Source organism: Ranitomeya imitator, chromosome 6 (genome assembly GCF_032444005.1).
Source record: "Ranitomeya imitator isolate aRanImi1 chromosome 6, aRanImi1.pri, whole genome shotgun sequence".
Taxonomy (NCBI): Eukaryota; Metazoa; Chordata; class Amphibia; order Anura; family Dendrobatidae; genus Ranitomeya; species Ranitomeya imitator.
In genome coordinates, this window is record NC_091287.1 from 132263281 (window position 1) to 132286960 (window position 23680).

Here is a 23680-nt window from a genome sequence, read left to right on the forward strand (position 1 = left end):
GGGTGATTCTGGACACAGGTGTGGACATGGATATTCAGGGTCTGTGCTCTTCAATGGATAATCTCGTTATAAATGTACAAAAAATTCAAGATACTATTGATCAGAAATCTATGTTAGAACCAAGAATTCCTATTCCTGATTTGTTTTTTGGAGATAGAACTAAGTTTCTAAGTTTCAAAAATAATTGTAAGCTATTTCTGGCCTTGAAACCTCATTCTTCTGGTAATCCTATTCAACAGGTTTTGATTATTATTTCTTTTTTGCGCGGCGACCCTCAAGACTGGGCATTTTCTCTTGCGCCAGGAGACCCTGCATTGAGTAGTGTCGATGCGTTTTTCCTGGCTGTACGATGAGCCTAATTCAGTGGATCAGGCTGAGAAAAATTTGCTGGCTTTGTGCCAGGGTCAGGATGATATAGAAGTATATTGTCAGAAATTTAGGAAATGGTCAGTACTCACTCAGTGGAATGAATCTGCGCTGGCAGCTTTGTTCAGAAAGGGTCTCTCTGAGGCTCTTAAGGATGTCATGGTGGGATTTCCTATGCCTGCTGGTTTGAATGAGTCTTTGTCTTTGGCCATTCAGATCGGTCGACGCTTGCGCGAGCGTAAATCTGTGCACCATTTGGCGGTACTGCCTGAGGTTAAACCTGAGCCTATGCAGTGCGATAGGACTATGACTAGAGTTGAACGGCAGGAATACAGACGTCTGAATGGTCTGTGTTTCTACTGTGGTGATTCCACTCATGCTATTTCTGATTGTCCTAAGCACACTAAGCGGTCCGCTAGGTCTGCCGTCATTGGTACTGTACAGTCCAAATTCCTTCTGTCCATTACCTTGATCTGCTCTTTGTCGTCGTTTTCTGTCATGGCGTTTGTGGATTCGGGCGCTGCCCTGAATCTGATGGATTTGGATTATGCTAAACGTTGTGGGTTTTTCTTGGAGCCTTTGCGGTGTCCTATTCCATTGAGAGGAATTGATGCTACACCTTTGGCCAAGAATAAACCTCAATACTGGGCCCAGCTGACCATGTGCATGGCTCCTGCACATCAGGAAGTTATTCGCTTTCTGGTGTTGCATAATCTGCATGATGTGGTCGTGTTGGGGTTGCCATGGCTACAAACCCATAATCCAGTATTGGATTGGAATTCCATGTCGGTATCCAGCTGGGATTGTCAGGGGGTACATGGTGATGTTCCATTTTTGTCGATTTCGTCATCCACCCCTTCTGAGGTCCCAGAGTTCTTGTCTGATTATCAGGATGTATTTGAAGAGCCCAAGTCCGATGCTCTACCTCTGCATAGGGATTGTGATTGTGCTATCAATTTGATTCCTGGTAGTAAATTCCCTAAAGGTCGATTATTTAATTTATCCGTGCCCGAACACGCCGCTATGCGCAGTTATGTGAAGGAATCCCTGGAGAAGGGACATATTCGCCCATCGTCATCACCACTGGGAGCAGGGTTCTTCTTTGTAGCCAAGAAGGATGGTTCGCTGAGACCGTGTATTGATTACCGCCTTCTTAATAAGATCACTGTTAAATTTCAGTATCCCTTGCCATTGTTATCTGACTTGTTTGCTCGGATTAAGGGGGCTAGTTGGTTCACTAAGATAGATCTTCGTGGTGCGTATAATCTGGTGAGAATCAGGCAAGGAGATGAATGGAAAACTGCATTCAATACGCCCGAGGGTCATTTTGAGTATCTAGTGATGCCGTTCGGACTTGCCAATGCTCCATCTGTGTTTCAGTCTTTTATGCATGACATCTTCCGTGAGTATCTGGATAAATTCCTGATTGTTTACTTGGATGACATTTTGATCTTCTCAGATGATTGGGAGTCTCATGTGAAGCAGGTCAGAATGGTTTTTCAGGTCCTGCGTGCTAACTCTTTGTTTGTGAAGGGATCAAAGTGTCTCTTCGGTGTGCAGAAAGTTTCATTTTTGGGGTTCATCTTTACCCCTTCTACTATCGAGATGGATCCAGTTAAGGTCCAAGCCATCCAGGATTGGATTCAGCCGACATCTCTGAAAAGTCTGCAAAAGTTCCTGGGCTTTGCTAATTTTTATCGTCGCTTCAATTGTAATTTTTCTAGCATTGCCAAACCATTGACCGATTTGACCAAGAAGGGTGCTGATTTGGTTAATTGGTCTTCTGCTGCTGTGGAAGCTTTTCAGGAGTTGAAGCGTCGTTTTTGTTCTGCCCCTGTGTTGTGTCAGCCAGATGTTTCTCTTCCGTTCCAGGTCGAGGTTGATGCTTCTGAGATTGGAGCAGGGGCGGTTTTGTCACAGAGAGGTTCTGATTGCTCAGTGATGAAACCATGTGCTTTCTTTTCCAGGAAGTTTTCGCCCGCTGAGCGTAATTATGATGTGGGCAATCGAGAGTTGCTGGCCATGAAGTGGGCATTCGAGGAGTGGCGTCATTGGCTTGAAGGAGCTAAGCATCGCGTGGTGGTATTGACTGATCATAAGAACTTGACTTATCTCGAGTCTGCCAAGCGCTTGAATCCTAGACTGGCCCGTTGGTCGTTATTTTTTGCCCGCTTCGACTTTGTGATTTCGTACCTTCCGGGCTCTAAAAATGTGAAGGCGGATGCTCTGTCTAGGAGTTTTGTGCCCGACTCTCCGGGTTTATCTGAGCCAGCGGGTATCCTCAAGGAAGGAGTCATTGTGTCTGCCATCTCCCCTAATTTGCGGCGGGTGCTGCAAAAATTTCAGGCGAATAAACCTGATCGTTGTCCAGCAGAGAAACTGTTCGTCCCTGATAGGTGGACTAATAAACTTATCTCTGAACTTCATTGTTCGGTGTTGGCTGGTCATCCTGGAATCTTTGGTACCAGAGAGTTAGTGGCTAGATCCTTCTGGTGGCCATCTCTGTCACGGGATGTACGTACTTTTGTGCAGTCCTGTGGGATTTGTGCTAGGGCTAAGCCCTGCTGTTCTCGTGCCAGTGGGTTGCTTTTGCCCTTGCCGGTCCCAAAGAGGCCTTGGACACATATTTCGATGGATTTCATTTCTGACCTTCCCGTTTCTCAAAAGATGTCAGTCATTTGGGTGGTCTGTGATCGCTTTTCTAAAATGGTCCATCTGGTGCCCTTGGCTAAATTGCCTTCCACCTCTGATTTGGTACCTTTGTTCTTTCAGCATGTGGTTCGGTTGCATGGCATTCCTGAGAATATTGTTTCTGACAGAGGTTCCCAGTTTGTTTCAAGGTTTTGGCGAGCCTTTTGTGGTAGGATGGGCATTGACCTATCCTTTTCCTCGGCTTTCCATCCTCAGACTAATGGCCAGACCGAACGAACCAATCAGACCTTGGAAACATATCTGAGATGTTTTGTTTCTGCAGACCAGGATGATTGGGTGTCCTTTTTGCCGTTGGCTGAGTTCGCCCTTAATAATCGGGCCAGCTCGGCTACCTTGGTTTCTCCTTTTTTTTGCAATTCTGGGTTCCATCCTCGTTTCTCTTCAGGACAGGTTGAGTCTTCGGACTGTCCTGGTGTGGATTCTGTGGTGGATAGGTTGCAGCAGATCTGGACTCAGGTAGTGGACAATTTGATCTTGTCCCAGGAGAAAGCTCAACTTTTCGCTAATCGCAGACGCCGTGTGGGTCCCCGACTTCGTGTTGGGGATCTGGTTTGGTTATCTTCTCGTCATATTCCTATGAAGGTTTCCTCTCCTAAATTTAAACCTCGTTTTATTGGTCCGTATAGGATTTCTGAGGTTCTCAATCCTGTGTCTTTTCGTTTGACCCTCCCAGACTCCTTTTCCATACATAATGTATTCCATAGGTCGTTGTTGCGGAGATACGTGGCACCTATGGTTCCATCTGTTGAGCCTCCTGCCCCGGTTTTGGTGGAGGGGGAATTGGAGTATATTGTGGAGAAGATTTTGGATTCTCGTGTTTCTAGACGGAAACTCCAGTATCTGGTTAAATGGAAGGGTTATGCTCAGGAAGATAATTCCTGGGTTTTTGCCTCTGATGTTCATGCTTCCGATCTTGTTCGTGCCTTTCATGCGGCTCATCCTGGTCGGCCTGGGGGCTCTGGTGAGGGTTCGGTGACCCCTCCTCAAGGGGGGGGTACTGTTGTGAATTCTGTGGCTGAATTCACTCCTGTGGTCACAAGTGGTACTGCAGCTTCTGAGCTTCCTCCCTCAGGTGTTCTGGTGAGCTCGTTAACTGCTTCATTACTTAACTCCGCCTGATGCTGCTATCCTTGCTCCTTGTCAATGTTTCAGTGTTGGATCTGAGCTTCTCCTGATTGTTCCTGTGACCTGCTGCTCTGTATAGCTAAGTGCTTTTTGCTTTTTTGTTGCTTTTTTTCTGTCCAGCTTGTCTTTTGTTTTGCTGGAAGCTCTGAGACGCAAAGGGTGTACCGCCGTGCCGTTAGTTCGGCACGGTGGGTTTTTTTTTTTGCCCCCTTTGCGTGGTTTTGCTTTAGGGTTTTTTGTAGACTGCAAAGTTCGCTTTACTGTCCTCGCTCTGTCCTAGAATATCGGGCCCCACTTTGCTGAATCTATTTCATCCCTACGTTTTGTCTTTTCATCTTACTCACAGTCATTATATGTGGGGGGCTGCCTTTTCCTTTGGGGAATTTCTCTGGGGCAAGTCAGGCCTATTTTTCTATCTTCAGGCTAGCTAGTTTCTTAGGCTGTGCCGAGTTGCCTAGGTAGTTGTTAGGCGCAATCCACAGCCGCTTTTAGTTGTGTTTAGGATAGGATCAGGTGTGCAGTCTACAGAGTTTCCACGTCTCAGAGCTCGTTCTTGTATTTTTGGGTATTTGTCAGATCACTGTGTGCGCTCTGATCGCTAAGCACACTGTGTTTCTGGATTGCCTTCATAACACCTGTCATTAGCAAACATAACAGTCCTAACAGAATACTAGTGTCAGGGTCTGGCTAGTAAATGATGGACGATCAGCGTTCACAGCGGTACATCCAGCAGCTGGAGGGAAGGTTGGCGGCTCTTGAGCGTTCAACTTCAGCTGTGGATGTCACTGCTGTCGCTGTTCAGGCTGCTAATGTTGCTGCAGCCACCTTGTCCACTGCCGCTCCTGTCCCGACTCTAACTCGCCTCCCGCTTCCAGAGAAATTCTCTGGTGACAGTAAGTCTTGTAGGGGTTTCGTGAGTCAGTGCTCTATCCATCTCGAGCATCTGGCCTCTCGTTTCCCTACAGAGCGGGCTAAGGTGGGATTTATAGTGTCTCTTCTGTCGGACAGAGCGTTGCAGTGGGCTACGCCGCTGTGGGAGCGTGGCGATCATGTGGTGCAGAGTGCTCCGTTGTTTCTGAGCACTCTGAAGCAGGTCTTTTTGGGACCTCGTGTCACCCATGATACGGCGCTCCAATTGTTGGCATTGACTCTGGGCTCGTCCTTGGTCAGTCATTTTGCCGTCCACTTCTGCACCTTAGCATCTGAGCTGGAGTGGTCGGATAAAGCCCTCATTCCAATATTTTGGAGGGGGCTGGCTGACCACGTTAAGGACGCCCTGGCCACTAGGGAGATTCCCGCCACACTGGAGGAATTAATTTCTCTATCCACTCCTATTGATCTCCGTTTTCACGAGCGGAGGTTAGAGCGAGCCCAGTGTAGGCAGAGGTTTCGGCTGGCTCCCACCTTCGCCAAACCTTTGGAATCTCCAGACCAGGCTCCTGAGCCCCATGAGCCTGTGGTAGAGTCTCGAGCAGGATCTAAGTCCCGGACCGCTCGTGCACTCCAGATTTGTCATCTTTGCCAACAGTCTGGACATCTTGCCTCCAGATGTCTCCAGCGGTCGAGGAAACGTCAGCGTCTAGTGGTAGTTGGTGGAGGTGCACTAGACACGGCGACGTTTGCCTCCAAATTGTCCTTTAAGGGGACAATAACATTGGGCTCATCCTCTCACTCGGTGGAACTCTGCGTGGATTCTGGGGCGGAGGGCAATTTTATGTCTTCAGCCTTCGCCCAACGTCACGCAATTCCTCTGGTCATGCTATCTCAACCAGTAACGGTACGAGTGGTGAATGGGTCGACACTGCCCACACAGATTACACATCAAACTATCCCTTTTACTCTGTCCATGTCACCATCTCATCAGGAGATTATATCTCTACTTGTCATTTCTGAGGGAATTGATGAGGTTCTCTTGGGGATACCTTGGTTACGGTACCACTCTCCTCACATCGAGTGGTCCTCAGGCAGAATTCTGGGATGGGGTGAATCTTGTGGGAACAGGTGTCATCGAGAGTGCGTTCAGGTTACTACTGCAGAGGTACCCGCAGATCTCTCCTCTCTCCCCAAGCAATATTGGTCTTATGCAGACGTATTCTCCAAAAAGGCAGCGGAGACCCTTCCGCCCCATCGCCCCTATGACTGTCCTATTGATCTCTTGCCTGGTGCTGAGCCTCCCCGGGGTCGAGTCTATCCATTATCTCTCCCGGAAACGGAGGCAATGTCTCAGTACATACAAGAGAATCTGGCAAGAGGGTTCATCAGGAAGTCAGTGTCACCTGCTGGGGCAGGGTTCTTTTTCGTGCAGAAGAAAAATGGAGAACTACGTCCATGCATAGACTACAGGGGTCTTAATGCTATCACAGTTAAGAACAAGTACCCTTTGCCGATGATATCTGAGCTTTTCGATAGGCTTCGGGGAGCTAGAGTGTTTACTAAACTAGATCTGCGGGGTGCTTATAACCTGATTCGCATCCGTGAGGGGGACGAGTGGAAAATGGCATTTAACACCAGAGATGGGCACTATGAGTATCTGGTGATGCCCTTCGGGCTCTGTAATGCACCTGCCGTTTTCCAAGACTTTGTCAACGACATCTTCCGGGATATGCTTTCCACCTCGGTTGTAGTCTATCTGGATGATATTCTCATCTTTTCTCCAGATATTGACTCCCACCGGAGAGATGTTGGCAGAGTCTTCGACCTCCTACGGGCAAACTCTCTTTACGCAAAGTTGGAGAAGTGTGTGTTTGAGCAGGAGTCCTTACCTTTCCTGGGCTATATCATCTCCGCCCAGGGATTGGCTATGGATCCTGCCAAACTACAGACTGTGATGGACTGGCAAGAGCCCCATTCTCTTAAAGCGGTGCAGTGCTTTATGGGGTTCATAAACTATTACCGCCAGTTCATTCCCCACTTCTCAACTCTGGTAGCTCCCTTGGTAGCCCTCACCAAGAAGGGAGCGAATCCCAAATTGTGGTCGGAAGAGGTCTCCAAGGCCTTCACTTCTATTAAGTCCCACTTTGCTAGCGCTCCCATCTTACATCGTCCCGATTTGGATAAGCCATTCCTTCTGGAGGTGGATGCCTCATCCATTGGTGCTGGAGCAGTCCTCTACCAAAAGGATGCTCAAGGTCGGAAGCATCCATGCTTCTTCTTCTCCAAGACCTTCACGCCAGCGGAGAGAAACTACTCCATCGGGGACAGGGAGTTGCTAGCAATGAAGTTGGCCTTTTCGGAGTGGAGACACCTTCTGAAAGGTGCGCGGTTTCCCTTCCAAGTTTTCACGGACCACAAAAATTTGGTCTATTTGCAGACAGCTCAGCGGCTAAATTCTCGCCAGGCCAGATGGTCCCTGTTCTTCTCCCGGTTCCACTTTTCCCTTCATTATCTCGCCGGGGAGAAGAATATCCATGCTGACGCTCTCTCTCGCTCCCTTATGTCAACTGAGGAGGAGGAAGAGGAGCCTCAGCTTATTGTCCCTTCCGAGAGCCTGAGAACCGTGGCGCTGGTTTCGCTAGAGTCTGTGCCTCCGGGCAAGACTTTTGTGCCCATTAATTTGCGACCGGAGGTTCTCTCTTGGGCTCATTCGTCCAGGGTGGGTGGACACTTTGGGACAAAGAGGACATTTGAGCTACTGGCGAGGACGTACTGGTGGCCGCATATGGTCCGGGATGTCAGGGATTATGTTCTGGCGTGTGTCTCCTGTGCCAAAAATAAATCTCCGCGTCAAAGGCCAGCTGGTTTGCTCTATCCCTTGCCGGTGGCAGATAGGCCCTGGGAGATGGTCGGGAAGGACTTTGTTGTGGGTTTGCCCAAGTCTCGCGGCTGTACCATCATTTGGGTCATCACCGATCATTTCTCAAAAATGGTGCATTTGGTGCCGCTGCTGCGGTTACCTTCTGCACGGGCCTTGGCAGCGTTGTTCATTAGACATATCTTCCGCCTGCATGGTATGCCAGACAAAATTGTCAGTGACCGGGGTCCCCAGTTTGCATCTCGGTTCTGGAGAGAGCTCTGTCGTCTTCTCAGTATTGAGTTGAATCTCTCTTCCGCTTATCATCCCGAGACGAATGGGTTGGTAGAGAGGGCCAACCAGACCTTGGTCACATACCTGCGACATTTTGTTTCAGCCAGGCAGGATGACTGGGCATCCTTGCTATCATGGGCAGAGTTTGCACTGAACAACGCCGTAGCCGACTCCACTGGACAAACCCCATTCCTCCTCAACTATGGTCAGCATCCACGGGTACCTGTGCCTATGCCCGTGTCTTCCGCCGACTCCAGGGTGGCAGACTGGCTGTGGAGGCACGGGATATTTGGGACCGCACTCAGGATGCCATTCGGGCCTCTAAGGAGAGAATGAGGTCCTCCGCCGATGCTCATCGGCGCCCCGCTCCGACCTTTGCTCCTGGCGACTTGGTGTGGCTCTCCGCCCGTAACATCAGGCTGCGAGTTGAGTCCACTAAATTTGCTCCTCGCTACTTGGGCCCATTCAAGGTCCTCGAGCAGGTTAATCCTGTGGTCTATCGTTTGGCCCTTCCGCCACGCCTGGGTATCACCGACACCTTTCATGTGTCCCTCTTGAAACCCGTGTATATGTCCCGGTTTTCCGAGTCATCTGCTGGGACATCGGGTTCGTCTACGGACGATTATGAGGTGAACGCTATTTTGGGGTGCAAGGTGGTGCGTGGTAAAAAATTTTATTTGGTGGACTGGAAGGGTTATGGCCCCGAGGACAGGTCCTGGGAGCCTGTTGAGCACATTCGGGCTCCGCAGCTCCTTGCTGCCTTCGAACGTAGCGAGGCCCAAGGAGGGGGGGGCCCTAGGAGGGGGGTAATGTTAGGAGTCGAGTTTCCTCTGCTGCACAGGGAGAATCTCGATCCGTCTTCGCTGCGGTCTCCCATTCTCCTTCAGCCGCAGTGGAGTCTGCTCAGCAGGGACGTCGATCCCAGCGTCTCGCTCAGTCTGACTCTGTGCGAAGAGTTGCTGCTGCTTCTCCAGTCTTTGCCATTAAAGTCAGTGCTGGTCAGCAGCGAGCGGACTTCTCTGGGACTAAGTCCTTGTCTGCACGTACTGAGCATGCCCAGGGTAAGATCTCCCGTTGGAGATCGAGGGTCATGTGCTCAGGCTCTGCAGCACATTCCATTGGTCCTCTTGGCAGGTCTTGGAAGGGCAAAAGTGCTGTAGCCACTTCCTGTGCTGCAACTATATAAACTGCGCATGACCGCACGGCCATGCGCTAGTATTGTCTCATAATGTTATATGTGTGTGTGTAGATGAATGTATGTCGATAGATGAAAGCTCCTAAATATCCCTCCCTAGAGTTGTTGTCTGCTCGCGGATGTTGGTAGCTATCTAGCGCCCGACTAATCATCTGCACGATACACACATTACAGCGTCCTCTTGCTGTGTCCGCCTGTACGGCGCCGTGCGCTTGCCTTGCGCTTTCCATACCCAAGCCAGTGTGGTTGGTGGCGTCCGTCAGTGCGGCATTGCTCGCACTCCTGTGCATTTATATATTTATTCTTAAGTTTCCTTACACACCCAGTTGTGGTGTAGTGCCAGCGAGGGTCTAATTGGACTTCAATCCCAGTTGGGGTTAAGTACGCTGACTACTCGCTCGCGCTTTAGGTGCGGTACCGCGATCCTGTGACGCAACAGGATTCCTCCCTTCACGCTGGGTGAGGTTGAACCCACGTGTATATACTTTAGTGTACCGCCATATAGTCTGTATTTACTAGCAGCAGGTTTTCACCTGCACGGTGGACCCCGGACTGCGAACGCATCTATATCACCTTTCTTGGTGCGTTCCGCCAGTCCTAACACACTGTTCCGTATTCAATGTGAGGATGCGATTTTTACGCACAAATTTATCCGTGTGTCATCCGTATGGCATCCGTATGGCTTCCGTACGGCGATTTTTTTTCTCGCAGGCTTGCAAAATGGACATATCATGGATCCATCGGCTCAAATATTCTTAAAAACATATATACAGTCTATATATATATATATTTATATATATATAGACTGTATATATATATATATATATATATATATATATATATAAATTTCAGTGAGACACATATATATATATATATATATATATATATATATATATTATATATATATTAAATTCAGCGCTAGATAGCAGAAAAGCCGGTAATTCAATTGCCGGCTTTTCCTATCTCCTTCACAAACCCGACAGGATATGAGACATGGTTTACATACAGTAAACCATCTCATATCCCTTCTTTTATTACATATTCCTTTTTAGTAATGTAAGAAGTGTCTTTGTGTCAAATTTGGGGTCTCTAGCTATTAAATTAAAGGGTTAAATCCCGGACAAAATTGGCGTGGGCTCCCGCGCAATTTTGTCCGCCAGAGTGGGAAAGCCAGTGACTGAGGGCAGATATTAATGGCCTAGAGAGGGACCACGGTTATAGGATCCCCCTGGCTAAAAACATATGCCCCCAGCCACCCCAGAAAAGGCACATCTGTAAGATGCGCCTATTCTGGCACTTAGCATCTCTCTTCCCACTCCCCTGTAGCGGTGGGATATGGGGTAATGAAGGGTTAATGTCACCTTGCTAAGGTAAGGTGACATTAAGCCAGGTTAATAATGGAGAGGCGTCAATTATGACACCTATCCATTATTAATCCAATATTGCGAAATGGTTAATAAAACACACACACATTATTAAAAAGTATTTTAATGAAATACAGGCACATGGTGTTTTAATATTTTGTTATACTCTTAATCCACCTGAAGACACTTGTCACCTGAAATAAAGTAAAAAAACAAACAACAATATTCCATACCTTCCGTTGTTACAGTCTTGTCCCACGCTGTAAATCCATCTGAAGGGGTTAAATCATTTTACACCCAGGAGCTCTGCTAATGCAGCTGTGCTCCTGACTGTAAAACTTGGTGAATGAATGGAATGCAGGGTAATGTACTGTAGTTACCTCGAGTCGCGGTGATGCGCCCTCTGCTGGATGAACTCATATGAACTCGAGCCTGGGAACTTTTCAGAATATTTTCCCACGCTCGAGTTCATATGAGAAAACGAAACACTAATAACACTAGTTGAATCAAATCCGTCCATATGGGATCAAAGTGACAGCTCCCACCACGATATTATTAAAAATCGGAAGTTGTGGGAGAAAATAATATGCCAGTTTGACCCACGGTATTTGGATAAGTCCGCATCCTCTAAGAAAAAAATTGGTAATTATTGCTGAACTTATTGCTAAAATGTAAAAATGGAAGCTCTCAAATAATTTTTTTTTCGTTTTTTTTCTTTGAAGCCGATGCTGTCCATACCTGGTGGAGATCCATTAGAGATCGATTTGTACGGGACTTCCGCAGCAGCCAAAACACCCTCAGTGGATCTGGTGGCAAACGTTTCAACCCGTATGTTCATTATGAGCAAATATTGTTTCTACAGAAAATGTTGTCCCGACGCTCGTAAGTAAAAAGTTTACAGTGTGAGAAAGGACCAAGTATTTAATTATAATCTCTGAAATAATATATATATATATTTTTGTTATAGAATGATATGCAGTACTGCTGCGCCTCGAGAGGCAGAGGAATCGGAGCCATCTCAACAGGAAACAATCCAGCAGACGGGCGCTGAAGATGTGTCTGGCCTGAGCGAGGCACGATCAATGGAGAGTAGTACTGTGGCTCCTGTTCTTAGTGCCCGTTTGCAAGCACACCGCGAATGCAAGTGATCATCTGCCAAAGATGAAGTCAATGCCATAATTGTTGATGGACTCCAATGGTTAGAGGATCTGTGTCGCAGTGAACACAGAGATATAAGGCGGGACATTACAGAATTGCTATCCCGTGAATCAGTATATACAGCCAATGAGTGGAAGCTCCTGTTTTTGTCATATGTGCCTGTAGCCCAAAAGATACCGCCGCACAGAAATTTAATGTTTAGGCAAAGATTTCATGACCTATTCGAGGAATTTTTGGCCCCTCAGGAACCCACTTCCTCGAGACCAAGAACCAAGGACATGCCATCATGCAAACCACAATATGGAGGCCAGGGTGAACCGAGTATGGAAATGCAAAGACAATGTAGCAGTCCAGTGTACAGTTGGGCAGAGAATACGCTTAAAAAAAATCACCAAACTTTGGCTATTACAGCCTTTAAAATGTTTGTGTTAAATTTTTGTGTACCAAAGTTAATTGTGTATATTTTTGTTCATCCCTATGGGATCGCATATGTTAAAATGTCTACCAACAATCAGGTTGGACGACCAATGTCTTCAAAATATTTTTAGTAAATTTTGCTGTTATTATTAAACATTTCATATTCTTGTATGGATTGAACTTTTTAAAATTTATTAAGGTTATATAAACTAAAAAAAATTAACAAAGAATTGCCCCACACATTGCACCAATATAAACAGTCTTTAACATTTTCACACGTGTATGTCTTGCCATGGAACAAGACATTCATGTAGGAAGTAATTTGCAAATTGATCACGAATCCTCATTATTTCAACTGTAGACCGAACAGTAGTCGAATCAATGCTCATGAGGTTCGACTCACAGTCATCGGGGTCAACCACCTGGGGTTCATGTCTGGAAACAAAATTGTGCAGACAGATGCATGCCTTCACTACCCGTCCACATTTTCAGGTTGCAGTTGCATACAAGTTAGTAAGATACGCCATTTTGCGGTCAAAATACCAAAGGCACATTCCACATAACGTCTTGCCCGACTCAAGCGATAATTAAAAATGCGTCTTGTGTAGTTTAGACTACGGCTTGGGTACGGCTTTAGGAGATTGCGTCCGAGTTGGAACGCCTCATCCCCAACTAAAACATAGGGCAAACTTGGGTCTTCGGTCCCCAGAAGTGGTCGTTCTGAGGGTATGTTGAAGCTGTTGCTGTACAAACATTTCCCCATGTTGGACTCATTGAAGATTCTGGAATCGTTCGTCCGTCCATATGCACCAATATCCACAGCAACAAAATGGTATCTAGCATCCGCAATAGCCATCAATACAATGGAAAATTATTTCTTATAGTTATAGTATAGGGATCCACTATGCACTGGTTTCTGAATCCGAATGGGCTTGCCGTCCACGGCACCAATGCAATTGGGGAAATTAGCCACATGCTCAAAATGTTTGGAAATCGATAGCCACATTTCTGTTGTCGGGGCTGGTATCACAAGTGGTTGTAAGTTGTTCCCAATGGCATCACAAGTTTCAAGAACTAGTTGGCAAATGGTTGATTTCCCCAGTCGAAATTGAAAATGCAGTGACGCAAAAGATTCTTCGGTAGCCAGATATCTGTCGACAATCCAAAAAAAAACCAAAATTAGCACTATGTACATAATGCTAAGATTTTTAAGGACAATGAAAATAAAGGCAAGTTAAAATGGAATAGGACAATTGCCAAAGTGTGCATAATTAAAAGACATGCTCCACGATAAATTACATCCTTTCTTTGTCAATAGAACAAATACTATCACGGAAAGTGCTGCGCTGATGATGTATCTCATCCTTCACATGTGAGAGCAGAATATCAAAGGTTTCAATGGACATCCGAAGATAACGTTGAAATTTGAAGGGATGATCCCGAAGCTGAACATACAGGGTGTGAAATAAGTATTCCGTAAAAAATTCACTTCATGGATCCAATATCTCCTTTGGGAAATACGCCTTCTCTGCCGAAGTCGCAACTGCATCAAGCAAAATCTAACAAGCTCAGACACAAACATCTTGCTTGCAGCAGAAGTTCACTCAATGCTTTCAAAATGGAGAATGTTATATCCACACACACCCAACGCTGACAAAAGAGAAAAAAAAAAGAGAACAACTTTATTGACAGTGTCTGAAGGCAGACAAACGGATGCTCCACGAACAGACAGCAAAATGTCATAACGCAGTCACTTTATAACTTGAAGCCAAATTTTCACCAAATTTGGCTAATTTCAGTACATGCGTTTAACGGATCCATTAAACGGATTGTACTAAGCGCAATGTGAACCTAGCTGTACACCTTCTTATGCCTTTGATTTAAAACATCACTTCTATTTTTAACCATCACATACGGATTTTGCACAAAATTCATGTGGTATTATGCACAAGCGAGATTATCAAGAAAAATCTTTATTGAAGCCAAAAATGTACATAATAAAACAATAAAAATGTATTGATCATTCATTCTGCAACTTTATTGGAAATTAATTCTCGCTCCTTTTCCTTTTCTCTTCAATGCTTATCTTGATACCTTTTCTTTTATAGAAGGCCTGCGGATCTTATCTGTGAAGTATCCAGCAGTAGTCCCCATCACGTTCACATTCAATCTCCTTGGTATTGTCTTTCGATCTCCTTGATATCCTGGTAAAATCTTTCTTCTTGCTCTTCAATAATAGTGTAAGCAGGTTGCGGGATGCAGCGACAGACAGGAGGCAAAGCAAGAGTTAACAATTTTACTTTAACAGGGGGATACTCCACGCAGGAAGAAAACAAATGCAGGTTAAACGGGGAAATAAATAGTTAAATGGCAGAATGAATGGTTCAATGGCAAAAGGGTATGAAGGGCTGAAAAACAGTAGATTCAGTAACAGCAGTTCCTTTGTACACTTATCGTGTCAGAAGTTTGCCAAAAAAATCTAAAGTTTATTAGTATGTATTAAAATAACAATATAGTAAAATTTTAAATCAATAGGGACAACAAATGCAAAAAAGACAGCCACAAAAAGGAAACAGTGCCAGTGTAAAGTGCTGATTGCACAATAAATCACAATCCCGTAACATTGCCTTAGACCCAAAATCATGTGCAGTACAAAAAACAAGCAGGTATATACTGTATGTTCTAAGAAGTATGGAGCAAAAGGGTTTTGATTCCAGGTAGGGATGAATATCACCTTGAATAAAGTAAAACAGTGCACTGAGGTTTGACAGTGTCCAAAAAGGTACTGATAGCTGCAATACATCTTGAAAAGATCAAAGGGAAGGGATAGGTGTAAGATGTATGTAAGGCACTTTTCCTTAAAGCGGCTGTGGCACCCTGACGCGCGTTTCACGTGTAGCTTTGTCCAGGGGATTTTTATTTTGTTTGCACAAACTCTGTTTTCTTTGTCTCTTTATGCATAAGCACACACATGTGTGTATTGTATTGTTGAGTCAAGTTGTAACAAGAGTTTAACTGGAGGTGTTTTATTAGCAGTAAAGTCAGAAAGCATATGTAGTAAAGTCAGCAAACATATAACATTTACTTAAAATGTATTAAACCATATTGTCTTGTCATGCAAGATGTCCAATATCTGAAACAAAGTAAGCAGCAAACTTATCCCTCATGTGGACAACTTCCACTGTAGTCCTCAGAGGGTGATCACGGTAATCCTGCAAAGTGGTTCATCAAGTTCTAATTGTAGTCACTCTTTTGCCAGGATGTAATTGTGCATAACAACACATGCTTTGAACACATCATCAATTGTCTCAGTTTTTAGATTGATTAGTGTTCCCAAAACGCGCTATTTTGATGCCAGCAAACCAAAGGCACACTTCACAGTTCTTCGTGCCTTTGTCAGCCGGTAGTTGAAAACCATTTTGGTGTGATTACCCTTCTGTGAAACCATGAAAAAAATCACTGCTTTGATACCATGGGGTCTATATGACCTCAGGCTCAAAAATGTCATATTTCATTAAAATGAACATGCTGGCTGTTCAGAATAATCAAGTTTTATTCTGTCATATTTTCATAACACAGTTATGAAATCAAATGTAACTTTGAAGTGATTTATTTGTCATCATCAAAAACAAACTGAAATTTCTACCAAAATGCTTTACTAATAACAAAAAAGTTTTCAAATTCAATAAAAAAATGCACAATAACTGCAGCTGTGTGGATTTTAGTAAAGACATAATGACAATGAATGATCTGGCAATAAATTTAGCCCTTGCACTGCACGTCATATTGCCATGTTCTTCACAAATTAACTTCTTGCAGTCATTGCAAACAATTATCATTATCAGTATCAACATCACTAGAAGCATCCAAAGCTGCCAATATTTCATCAGGACTCGGAGTCATCACAGTTCGAATAGCCATTGTTTGTTTACAATTATATTACAAAACCTGTGAATAAACAGAAAATATAAAAAAATGTCAGATAATAAAGGTACTATGGGGTCAGGAGAGTCCCAAACACAGAAAATTGAAAATAACTTACAAACAAAATTGAAAAAAAAATTCAAAATATCATCAACATAAGCAGAAATATGTTACTTGAAAATACATTGAAGGTTAATGTCTGAGATTGACCAGTTTTAGAAATATTTCAATTTATTCAGTGCTGGGGTCTATATGACCCTATGGTTCCACAGCAGGGTTAAAGTCCAGACACGAGTACGGTTTTATGAGGTTGGCACACATTTAAAACGCCTCATCCCCAACAGCAACAAATGGCATTGGCGGTCCTTCAGTGTTCGGAAGAGGTGGTGGCGGTGGGAAATTAAAATTATTACGATACAAATGTTGGCCCATGTCAGAGTTTTTGAAAGTCTGTGAGTCATTTTCTAGTCCAAATGAGTTAACGTCAATGGCGATAAATCGACACTCTGCATCTACAATCGCCATGAGACCAATCGAAAAGTGTTTTTTGTAACTGAAATACTCAGATCCACTTACAGCAGGTTTCAGAATCCGAATGTGTTTGACGTACACAGCCCCCACACAATTAGGAAAATTACAAATTTCATTGAATTTTGCTTAGAATTGAGAGTCCTCAGTGGTTGATACCTTTTAATGGCTAACTGAAAAGATGGTAACAAATTGCAAGCTTTCGAGACTACATACGTCTCTTCATCAGGCAAAGACTAAAACAAATTCTGAAGAATCACATATTTATGCACAACATCGTATAGAAAAAAAAAAAAACCCCATGGATAAGGCAGGTGACATGAAGCAGAATTACCATGGGTGATAAACAGTTACGTCCATAAATATTGGGCCAATTCTTAGATAAGGATTGTTTTATTGTCCTGTGATTAGGGTCTCTGTTGTGGTAACCCTTCATGGTCTGAGGGGCAAGTTCCTTAGTTGATGTAAAAAGACATAAATCCGTGTGACACATTCATTCCTGCAGTGTGAGTGTCAAAGGTCATCATCAGTTTATATTCCCAGATTCTCCTTTCTCTCTGGGATTTGAATTTCCCCTTTAACACAAGTAATTTCATGTCCATAATGTTATGATCCGGGAGATAGAAATGCACTCTAAATGCAGGAATGAATGTGTCACACAGATTTATGTCTTTTTACATCAACTAAGGAACTTGCCCCTCAGACCATGAAGGGTTACCACAACAGAGACTCTAATCACAGGACAATAAAACAATCCTTATCTAAGAATTGGCCCAATATTTATGGACGTATCTGTTTATCACCCATGGTAATTCTGCTTCATGTCACCTGGCTTATCCATGGTGTGTTTTTTTTTGTTTTTTTTCTATACGATGTTGTGCATAAATATGTGATTCTTCAGAATTTGTTTTAGTCTTTGCCTGATGAAGAGACGTATGTAATCTCGAAAGCTTGCAATTTGTTACCATCTTTTCAGTTAGCCATTAAAAGGTATCAACCACTGAGGACTCTCAATTCTAAATATTTTTCTATCTACTGGCTAACACGGTACCAAGATATATTTCTTTCCTGTATTGAATTTTGCTGCATTTTTCAGCCAGAGCTCAGTTGTGGGTTGGGGAGGAATTCTAAAGCACGTCACATAAAGCACAGCAGGTGACTCCAACAATCCCAGAAAGGGTGGACACTCCAATCTGGAGTTGGAAATGTAGAGATCCTAAGGTCTCTCCAGTAGCCAAGAATCTGAATGGAAAATGGGGAAAAAAAATCAGCACATGGCTTTTCTAAAAATAATACAAATGACATGTTTATTTTTCAAAATTACATACCTCAAGGTCACCAACAGTCACCAGGAATTGCTTTGCGTAGTTGCATGTCCTGCCTGGTGATGGATCCTCGCACTCGTTGCAGCAATTCATCGAAACTCTGTTCAGACTTCTTTGTGTATTCGAAAAACTTCTCCGAGTTTTCACGTAGCTCAGTGTACAACGAGTGGTAGCCTCCACAACTTCTTCGGACTTCAGCGATGGGGTGTTGCCAGTAGCGATGACAACGTCTTTTCTGTCTTGTTCTTCTCCTTTCCTCTTCACAAGCCACAGCAAAGGCAAAAGCCAATTTCAACTCCAAATCCAGAGTGTGATAGAAGCTCTCCATGCCAAGATCCATCTTGCAGCTGGATACAGCAGCAAAAGATAAGGGATTTCATCTTTGTAGGGTCTATATATACAGAATCTCCATGACACATGCCCATTAGGTGCGGCTTTTGTCAAGGAAATTCTCCTGGAACAGCATTTGCCGCATAACAAAATTCTTTGAAAATTCAAACACATGCGCTGAAAAAACGCAAACGCATGTAAAAACGCATAAAAACACATACACATGCAGCGTTTTTTGGCATCATGCGTAAGCTGATGCGGATACAAAACGCAGCGTAACCATGCGTTTGAATGCATTTTGGCATGCGCTTGCGTATGCAAATGATACGCTGTGCACAGAGACGCTAATGTGAACTTAGCCTTGCATAGTTTAGTACCTTAAAACGGAAAGTTTTTTCTTCATGCGCCATGGTTTATTCCTAATGGTAGAGATCAACTTCTTCTTTTCTTCAACCTGCTCCATCAACTTTGCCATCTCTTCTTCATTCAATGATTCTTCATCCGAGGAGGAAGCTGAAGATTGAGAATCACTGTACAATAAAAAAAAATTAGACTTATCATCATTGTAGTGATTCACATACACAGCACTCAAACGTGTACACACTATTGATACCGTTAGTGTTTTTATGGTAGATTCACGGTTAATGATGATTCATGCTCTTCTAATCTTTACAGTCAATCTTTTGTGGTCATACACAACAGAAAAAGATTGCTCTGCTAAAAACAATAACTCACAAAGCTATAGTAAAAAGGAAAAAAAAACTGCATAACCAACTTATAAAAAATAATCAGTGACATAATTAATGGGTTATATGTAGAGTTGAGCGACCTTGACCTTTTTAGAGTCGAGCCGGGTTTTGCGAAACCCGACTATGTCCAAAGTCGGGTCGAGTGAAATCGGCCGATTATGACGTAAAGTCGGGATCGACCGAAACACGAAACCCAATGCAAGTCAATGGGGCAGCATAGTCGGCAGTGAGTGGGGGCCAGGAAAACACCTAGAGTGGCCATTTTAATGTCAAAACCATCCATTCTTCTTAATGAAGCTTGTCAAGCGTAATTTACCTTATAATAATTGGAAGGCATTTGAAATTGGGGGTCATTTGGCTAAAGTTGTGGGGGGTAGGGCTGGTTCAAGTAATTAGTGGGCCCAGGAAATCTGGACCACGTCACGGCAGTGGAGCAGGGAGAGGTAAGTATTTCAACTTTGCAAGTGCTGTGAACCTGAGCAAGCAGAGGGGGCCCACTCGTTGGCATTGGCACTGGCACAGGGCCCCTCAAAGTACAGCGGTGTGTTTGCACGGCGGGGGCGCCTCCCACCGGCAGCAACACTTTTGCGTACTATGAGAGGCCCTGTGGCAGTGACGTCGCCAACTAGTATTCCTCCCCCCACCTGATGAAGGAACCTGCACTTTCATCTGCACCTTCCTCTTTGTCCCCGTGTAAGGTGGTATGGTATGCGGGAAGAGCAACCTGACTTTCAGCAGGGTCACAATGTTGTTGTGTAGCGTGCACGGGGAATGTTGCGTTATGGGTCAATGTACCAGCAGACTCATCTATCACTGGCTGGGCAATGGGCACGATGAAGTGGAAACACAGATATAGGCCCAAAGAAGAAAGTGGGCTAAATGCAGTTCAAAATTGGTAACACAGGAATAACCAGGGGGCATTGCAGTGGAGGACAACTGGAATGAGAGGCTGACACAGAGAGTAGGGCCAAATCAGTAAGTAGTCGAAATGCAGTTCAAAATTGGCAACCGTAGTAAACAGGCGGCACAGCTTTGTTCAGTGGAGGAGAACAGCAAGGAGTGGCAGACACCGATAGTAGGCCCCAACCCAACTAGTAGGCCAAATGCAGTCTAACATTAACAACTACTTAACGAGAGGCTGAAAATGGTATTTCAGGACAGGAAACCAGGAGAACAGCAAGGAGTGGCAGACACCGATAGTAGGCCCCAAACCAACTAGTACGCCAAATGCAGTTGTTCCATTTAACCACAATTTAATGAGAGCCTGAAGACAGAAGCTCAGGAAAGGCAACCTGGGGAACACCTTGGAGTGTAACACAACCTCTCTCTACACCACGAAAGGGCTGATTCTTAGGAAGGAAGGCTGTTGTAAATAAGCATTGCGCGTCCGAGGGTGATTATATTCTTATTCGGTATCTACTCACCCTCGGACGCGCCATGCTTCTTGATTTGTAATTAATGTTTATTTGCAATGTGCTTTTGACTTACTCAATTATTTTTTTAATTATTGATTTTATTAAATTAATAGTTTAACATCTTATTGGAAATAATGTAAAGGAGACGCGACAGGACAACACTCGGTGGATGCCATATCTGTGTTAACAACTCCAAAAAACTTTCAGTTAACTTCTTGCAGGAGAAAGAAATTGTAGCTGTTGGACCTTTGTAGTACAGTTCCAGATATTTGTTGTGTGTTTGTTTTGATTGTTAAAATGTCTGCATTTGAGATCTCAACACGATCTTATTTTTTATAATCAAATTAATTTTTTAAATATTTTATTAGGTTGGTTCAAGGGGTACACGGGCCGCAGTAGACAGGTCAGTGGAGGCCTAGTGGAAGGAGGGACCGCAGATGCGCCACTGTTTCACCCATACACAATTAGTAGGCCTAATGCAGCGTAGTTTCCAACAGCTACTAAACGAGAGCCGGAAGATCGAAGCTCAGGAAAGGCAACCTGGGGAACACCTTGGAGTGTAACACAACCTCTCTCTACACCACGGAAGGGCTGATTCTTAGGAAGGAAGGCTGTTGTAAATAAGCATTGCGCGTCCGAGGGTGATTATATTCTTATTCGGTATCTACTCACCCTCGGACGCGCCATGCTTCTTGATTTGTAATTAATGTTTATTTGCAATGTGCTTTTGACTTACTCAATTATTTTTTTAATTATTGATTTTATTAAATTAATAGTTTAACATCTTATTGGAAATAATGTAAAGGAGACGCGACAGGACAACACTCGGTGGATGCCATATCTGTGTTAACAACTCCAAAAAACTTTCAGTTAACTTCTTGCAGGAGAAAGAAATTGTAGCTGTTGGACCTTTGTAGTACAGTTCCAGATATTTGTTGTGTGTTTGTTTTGATTGTTAAAATGTCTGCATTTGAGATCTCAACACGATCTTATTTTTTATAATCAAATTAATTTTTTAAATATTTTATTAGGTTGGTTCAAGGGGTACACGGGCCGCAGTAGACAGGTCAGTGGAGGCCTAGTGGAAGGAGGGACCGCAGATGCGCCACTGTTTCACCCATACACAATTAGTAGGCCTAATGCAGCGTAGTTTCCAACAGCTACTAAACGAGAGCCGGAAGATCGAAGCTCAGGAAAGGCAACCTGGGGAACACCTTGGAGTGTAACACAACCTCTCTCTACACCACGGAAGGGCTGATTCTTAGGAAGGAAGGCTGTTGTAAATAAGCATTGCGCGTCCGAGGGTGATTATATTCTTATTCGGTATCTACTCACCCTCGGACGCGCCATGCTTCTTGATTTGTAATTAATGTTTATTTGCAATGTGCTTTTGACTTACTCAATTATTTTTTTAATTATTGATTTTATTAAATTAATAGTTTAACATCTTATTGGAAATAATGTAAAGGAGACGCGACAGGACAACACTCGGTGGATGCCATATCTGTGTTAACAACTCCAAAAAACTTTCAGTTAACTTCTTGCAGGAGAAAGAAATTGTAGCTGTTGGACCTTTGTAGTACAGTTCCAGATATTTGTTGTGTGTTTGTTTTGATTGTTAAAATGTCTGCATTTGAGATCTCAACACGATCTTATTTTTTATAATCAAATTAATTTTTTAAATATTTTATTAGGTTGGTTCAAGGGGTACACGGGCCGCAGTAGACAGGTCAGTGGAGGCCTAGTGGAAGGAGGGACCGCAGATGCGCCACTGTTTCACCCATACACAATTAGTAGGCCTAATGCAGCGTAGTTTCCAACAGCTACTAAACGAGAGCCGGAAGATCGAAGCTCAGGAAAGGCAACCTGGGGAACACCTTGGAGTGTAACACAACCTCTCTCTACACCACGGAAGGGCTGATTCTTAGGAAGGAAGGCTGTTGTAAATAAGCATTGCGCGTCCGAGGGTGATTATATTCTTATTCGGTATCTACTCACCCTCGGACGCGCCATGCTTCTTGATTTGTAATTAATGTTTATTTGCAATGTGCTTTTGACTTACTCAATTATTTTTTTAATTATTGATTTTATTAAATTAATAGTTTAACATCTTATTGGAAATAATTTAAAGGAGACGCGACAGGACAACACTCGGTGGATGCCATATCTGTGTTAACAACTCCAAAAAACTTTCAGTTAACTTCTTGCAGGAGAAAGAAATTGTAGCTGTTGGACCTTTGTAGTACAGTTCCAGATATTTGTTGTGTGTTTGTTTTGATTGTTAAAATGTCTGCATTTGAGATCTCAACACGATCTTATTTTTTCTAATCAAATTAATTTTTTTTATATTTAATGATGTTGGTTCAAGGGGTACACGGGCAGCAATAGACAGGTCAGTGGAGGCCTAGTGGAAGGAGTGACGGCAGACAGGCATCAAAGGCCTAACATTGGGCTGGCTGTAGGCAAGTTAAAATTGGTTCCAGGGGAACACGGCCATCAGTGGCCTGGTCAGTGTAGTTGTAGTTGAAAGAACGGGACGCAGACAGGCTTCGAAGGCCTAACATAATAACATAGGGCTGGCTGTAGGCAAGTTAAAATTGGTTCCAAGGGAACACGGCCATCAGTGGCCTGGTCACTGTAGTTGTAGTTGAAAGAACGGGACGCAGACAGGCTTCGAAGGCCTAACATAACAAACTTGGGCTGGCTGTAGGCACTTTTAAATTTGTTCCAGGGGTACATGGGCAGCAGTGTATGGTCAGTGGAAGTCTAGTGGAAGGAGTGACCGCAGACAGGCTTCCAAGGCCTAACATAACAAACTTGGGCTGGCTGTAGGCACTTTTAAATTGGTTCCAGGGGTACACGGGCAGCAGTGGTCTGGTCAGTGGAAGTCTAGTGGAAGGAGTGACCGCAGACAGGCTTCCAAGGCCTAACATAACAAACTTGGGCTGGCTGTAGGCACTTTTAAATTGGTTCCAGGGGTACACGGGCAGCAGTGGTCTGGTCAGTGGAAGTCTAGTGGAAGGAGTGACCGCAGACAGGCTTCCAAGG

The 23680-nt window shown here is 44.1% G+C and overlaps 1 protein-coding gene across 1 annotated transcript in view; it reads right to left on the reverse strand.

The window, feature by feature from the left end:
* Positions 1–19266, reverse strand: part of LOC138643323 (transmembrane channel-like protein 2) — a 230008-nt gene extending 210742 nt beyond the window's left edge. The window contains exons 1-2 of the mRNA XM_069732252.1: positions 19244–19266; positions 18846–18998 (exon numbers count right to left, since the gene is read on the reverse strand). Coding sequence (XP_069588353.1) covers positions 18846–18998; positions 19244–19266 — 176 coding nt within the window. The remainder of the gene's footprint in view (positions 1–18845; positions 18999–19243) is intronic.
* Between the last annotated feature and the right edge of the window lie 4414 nt (positions 19267–23680).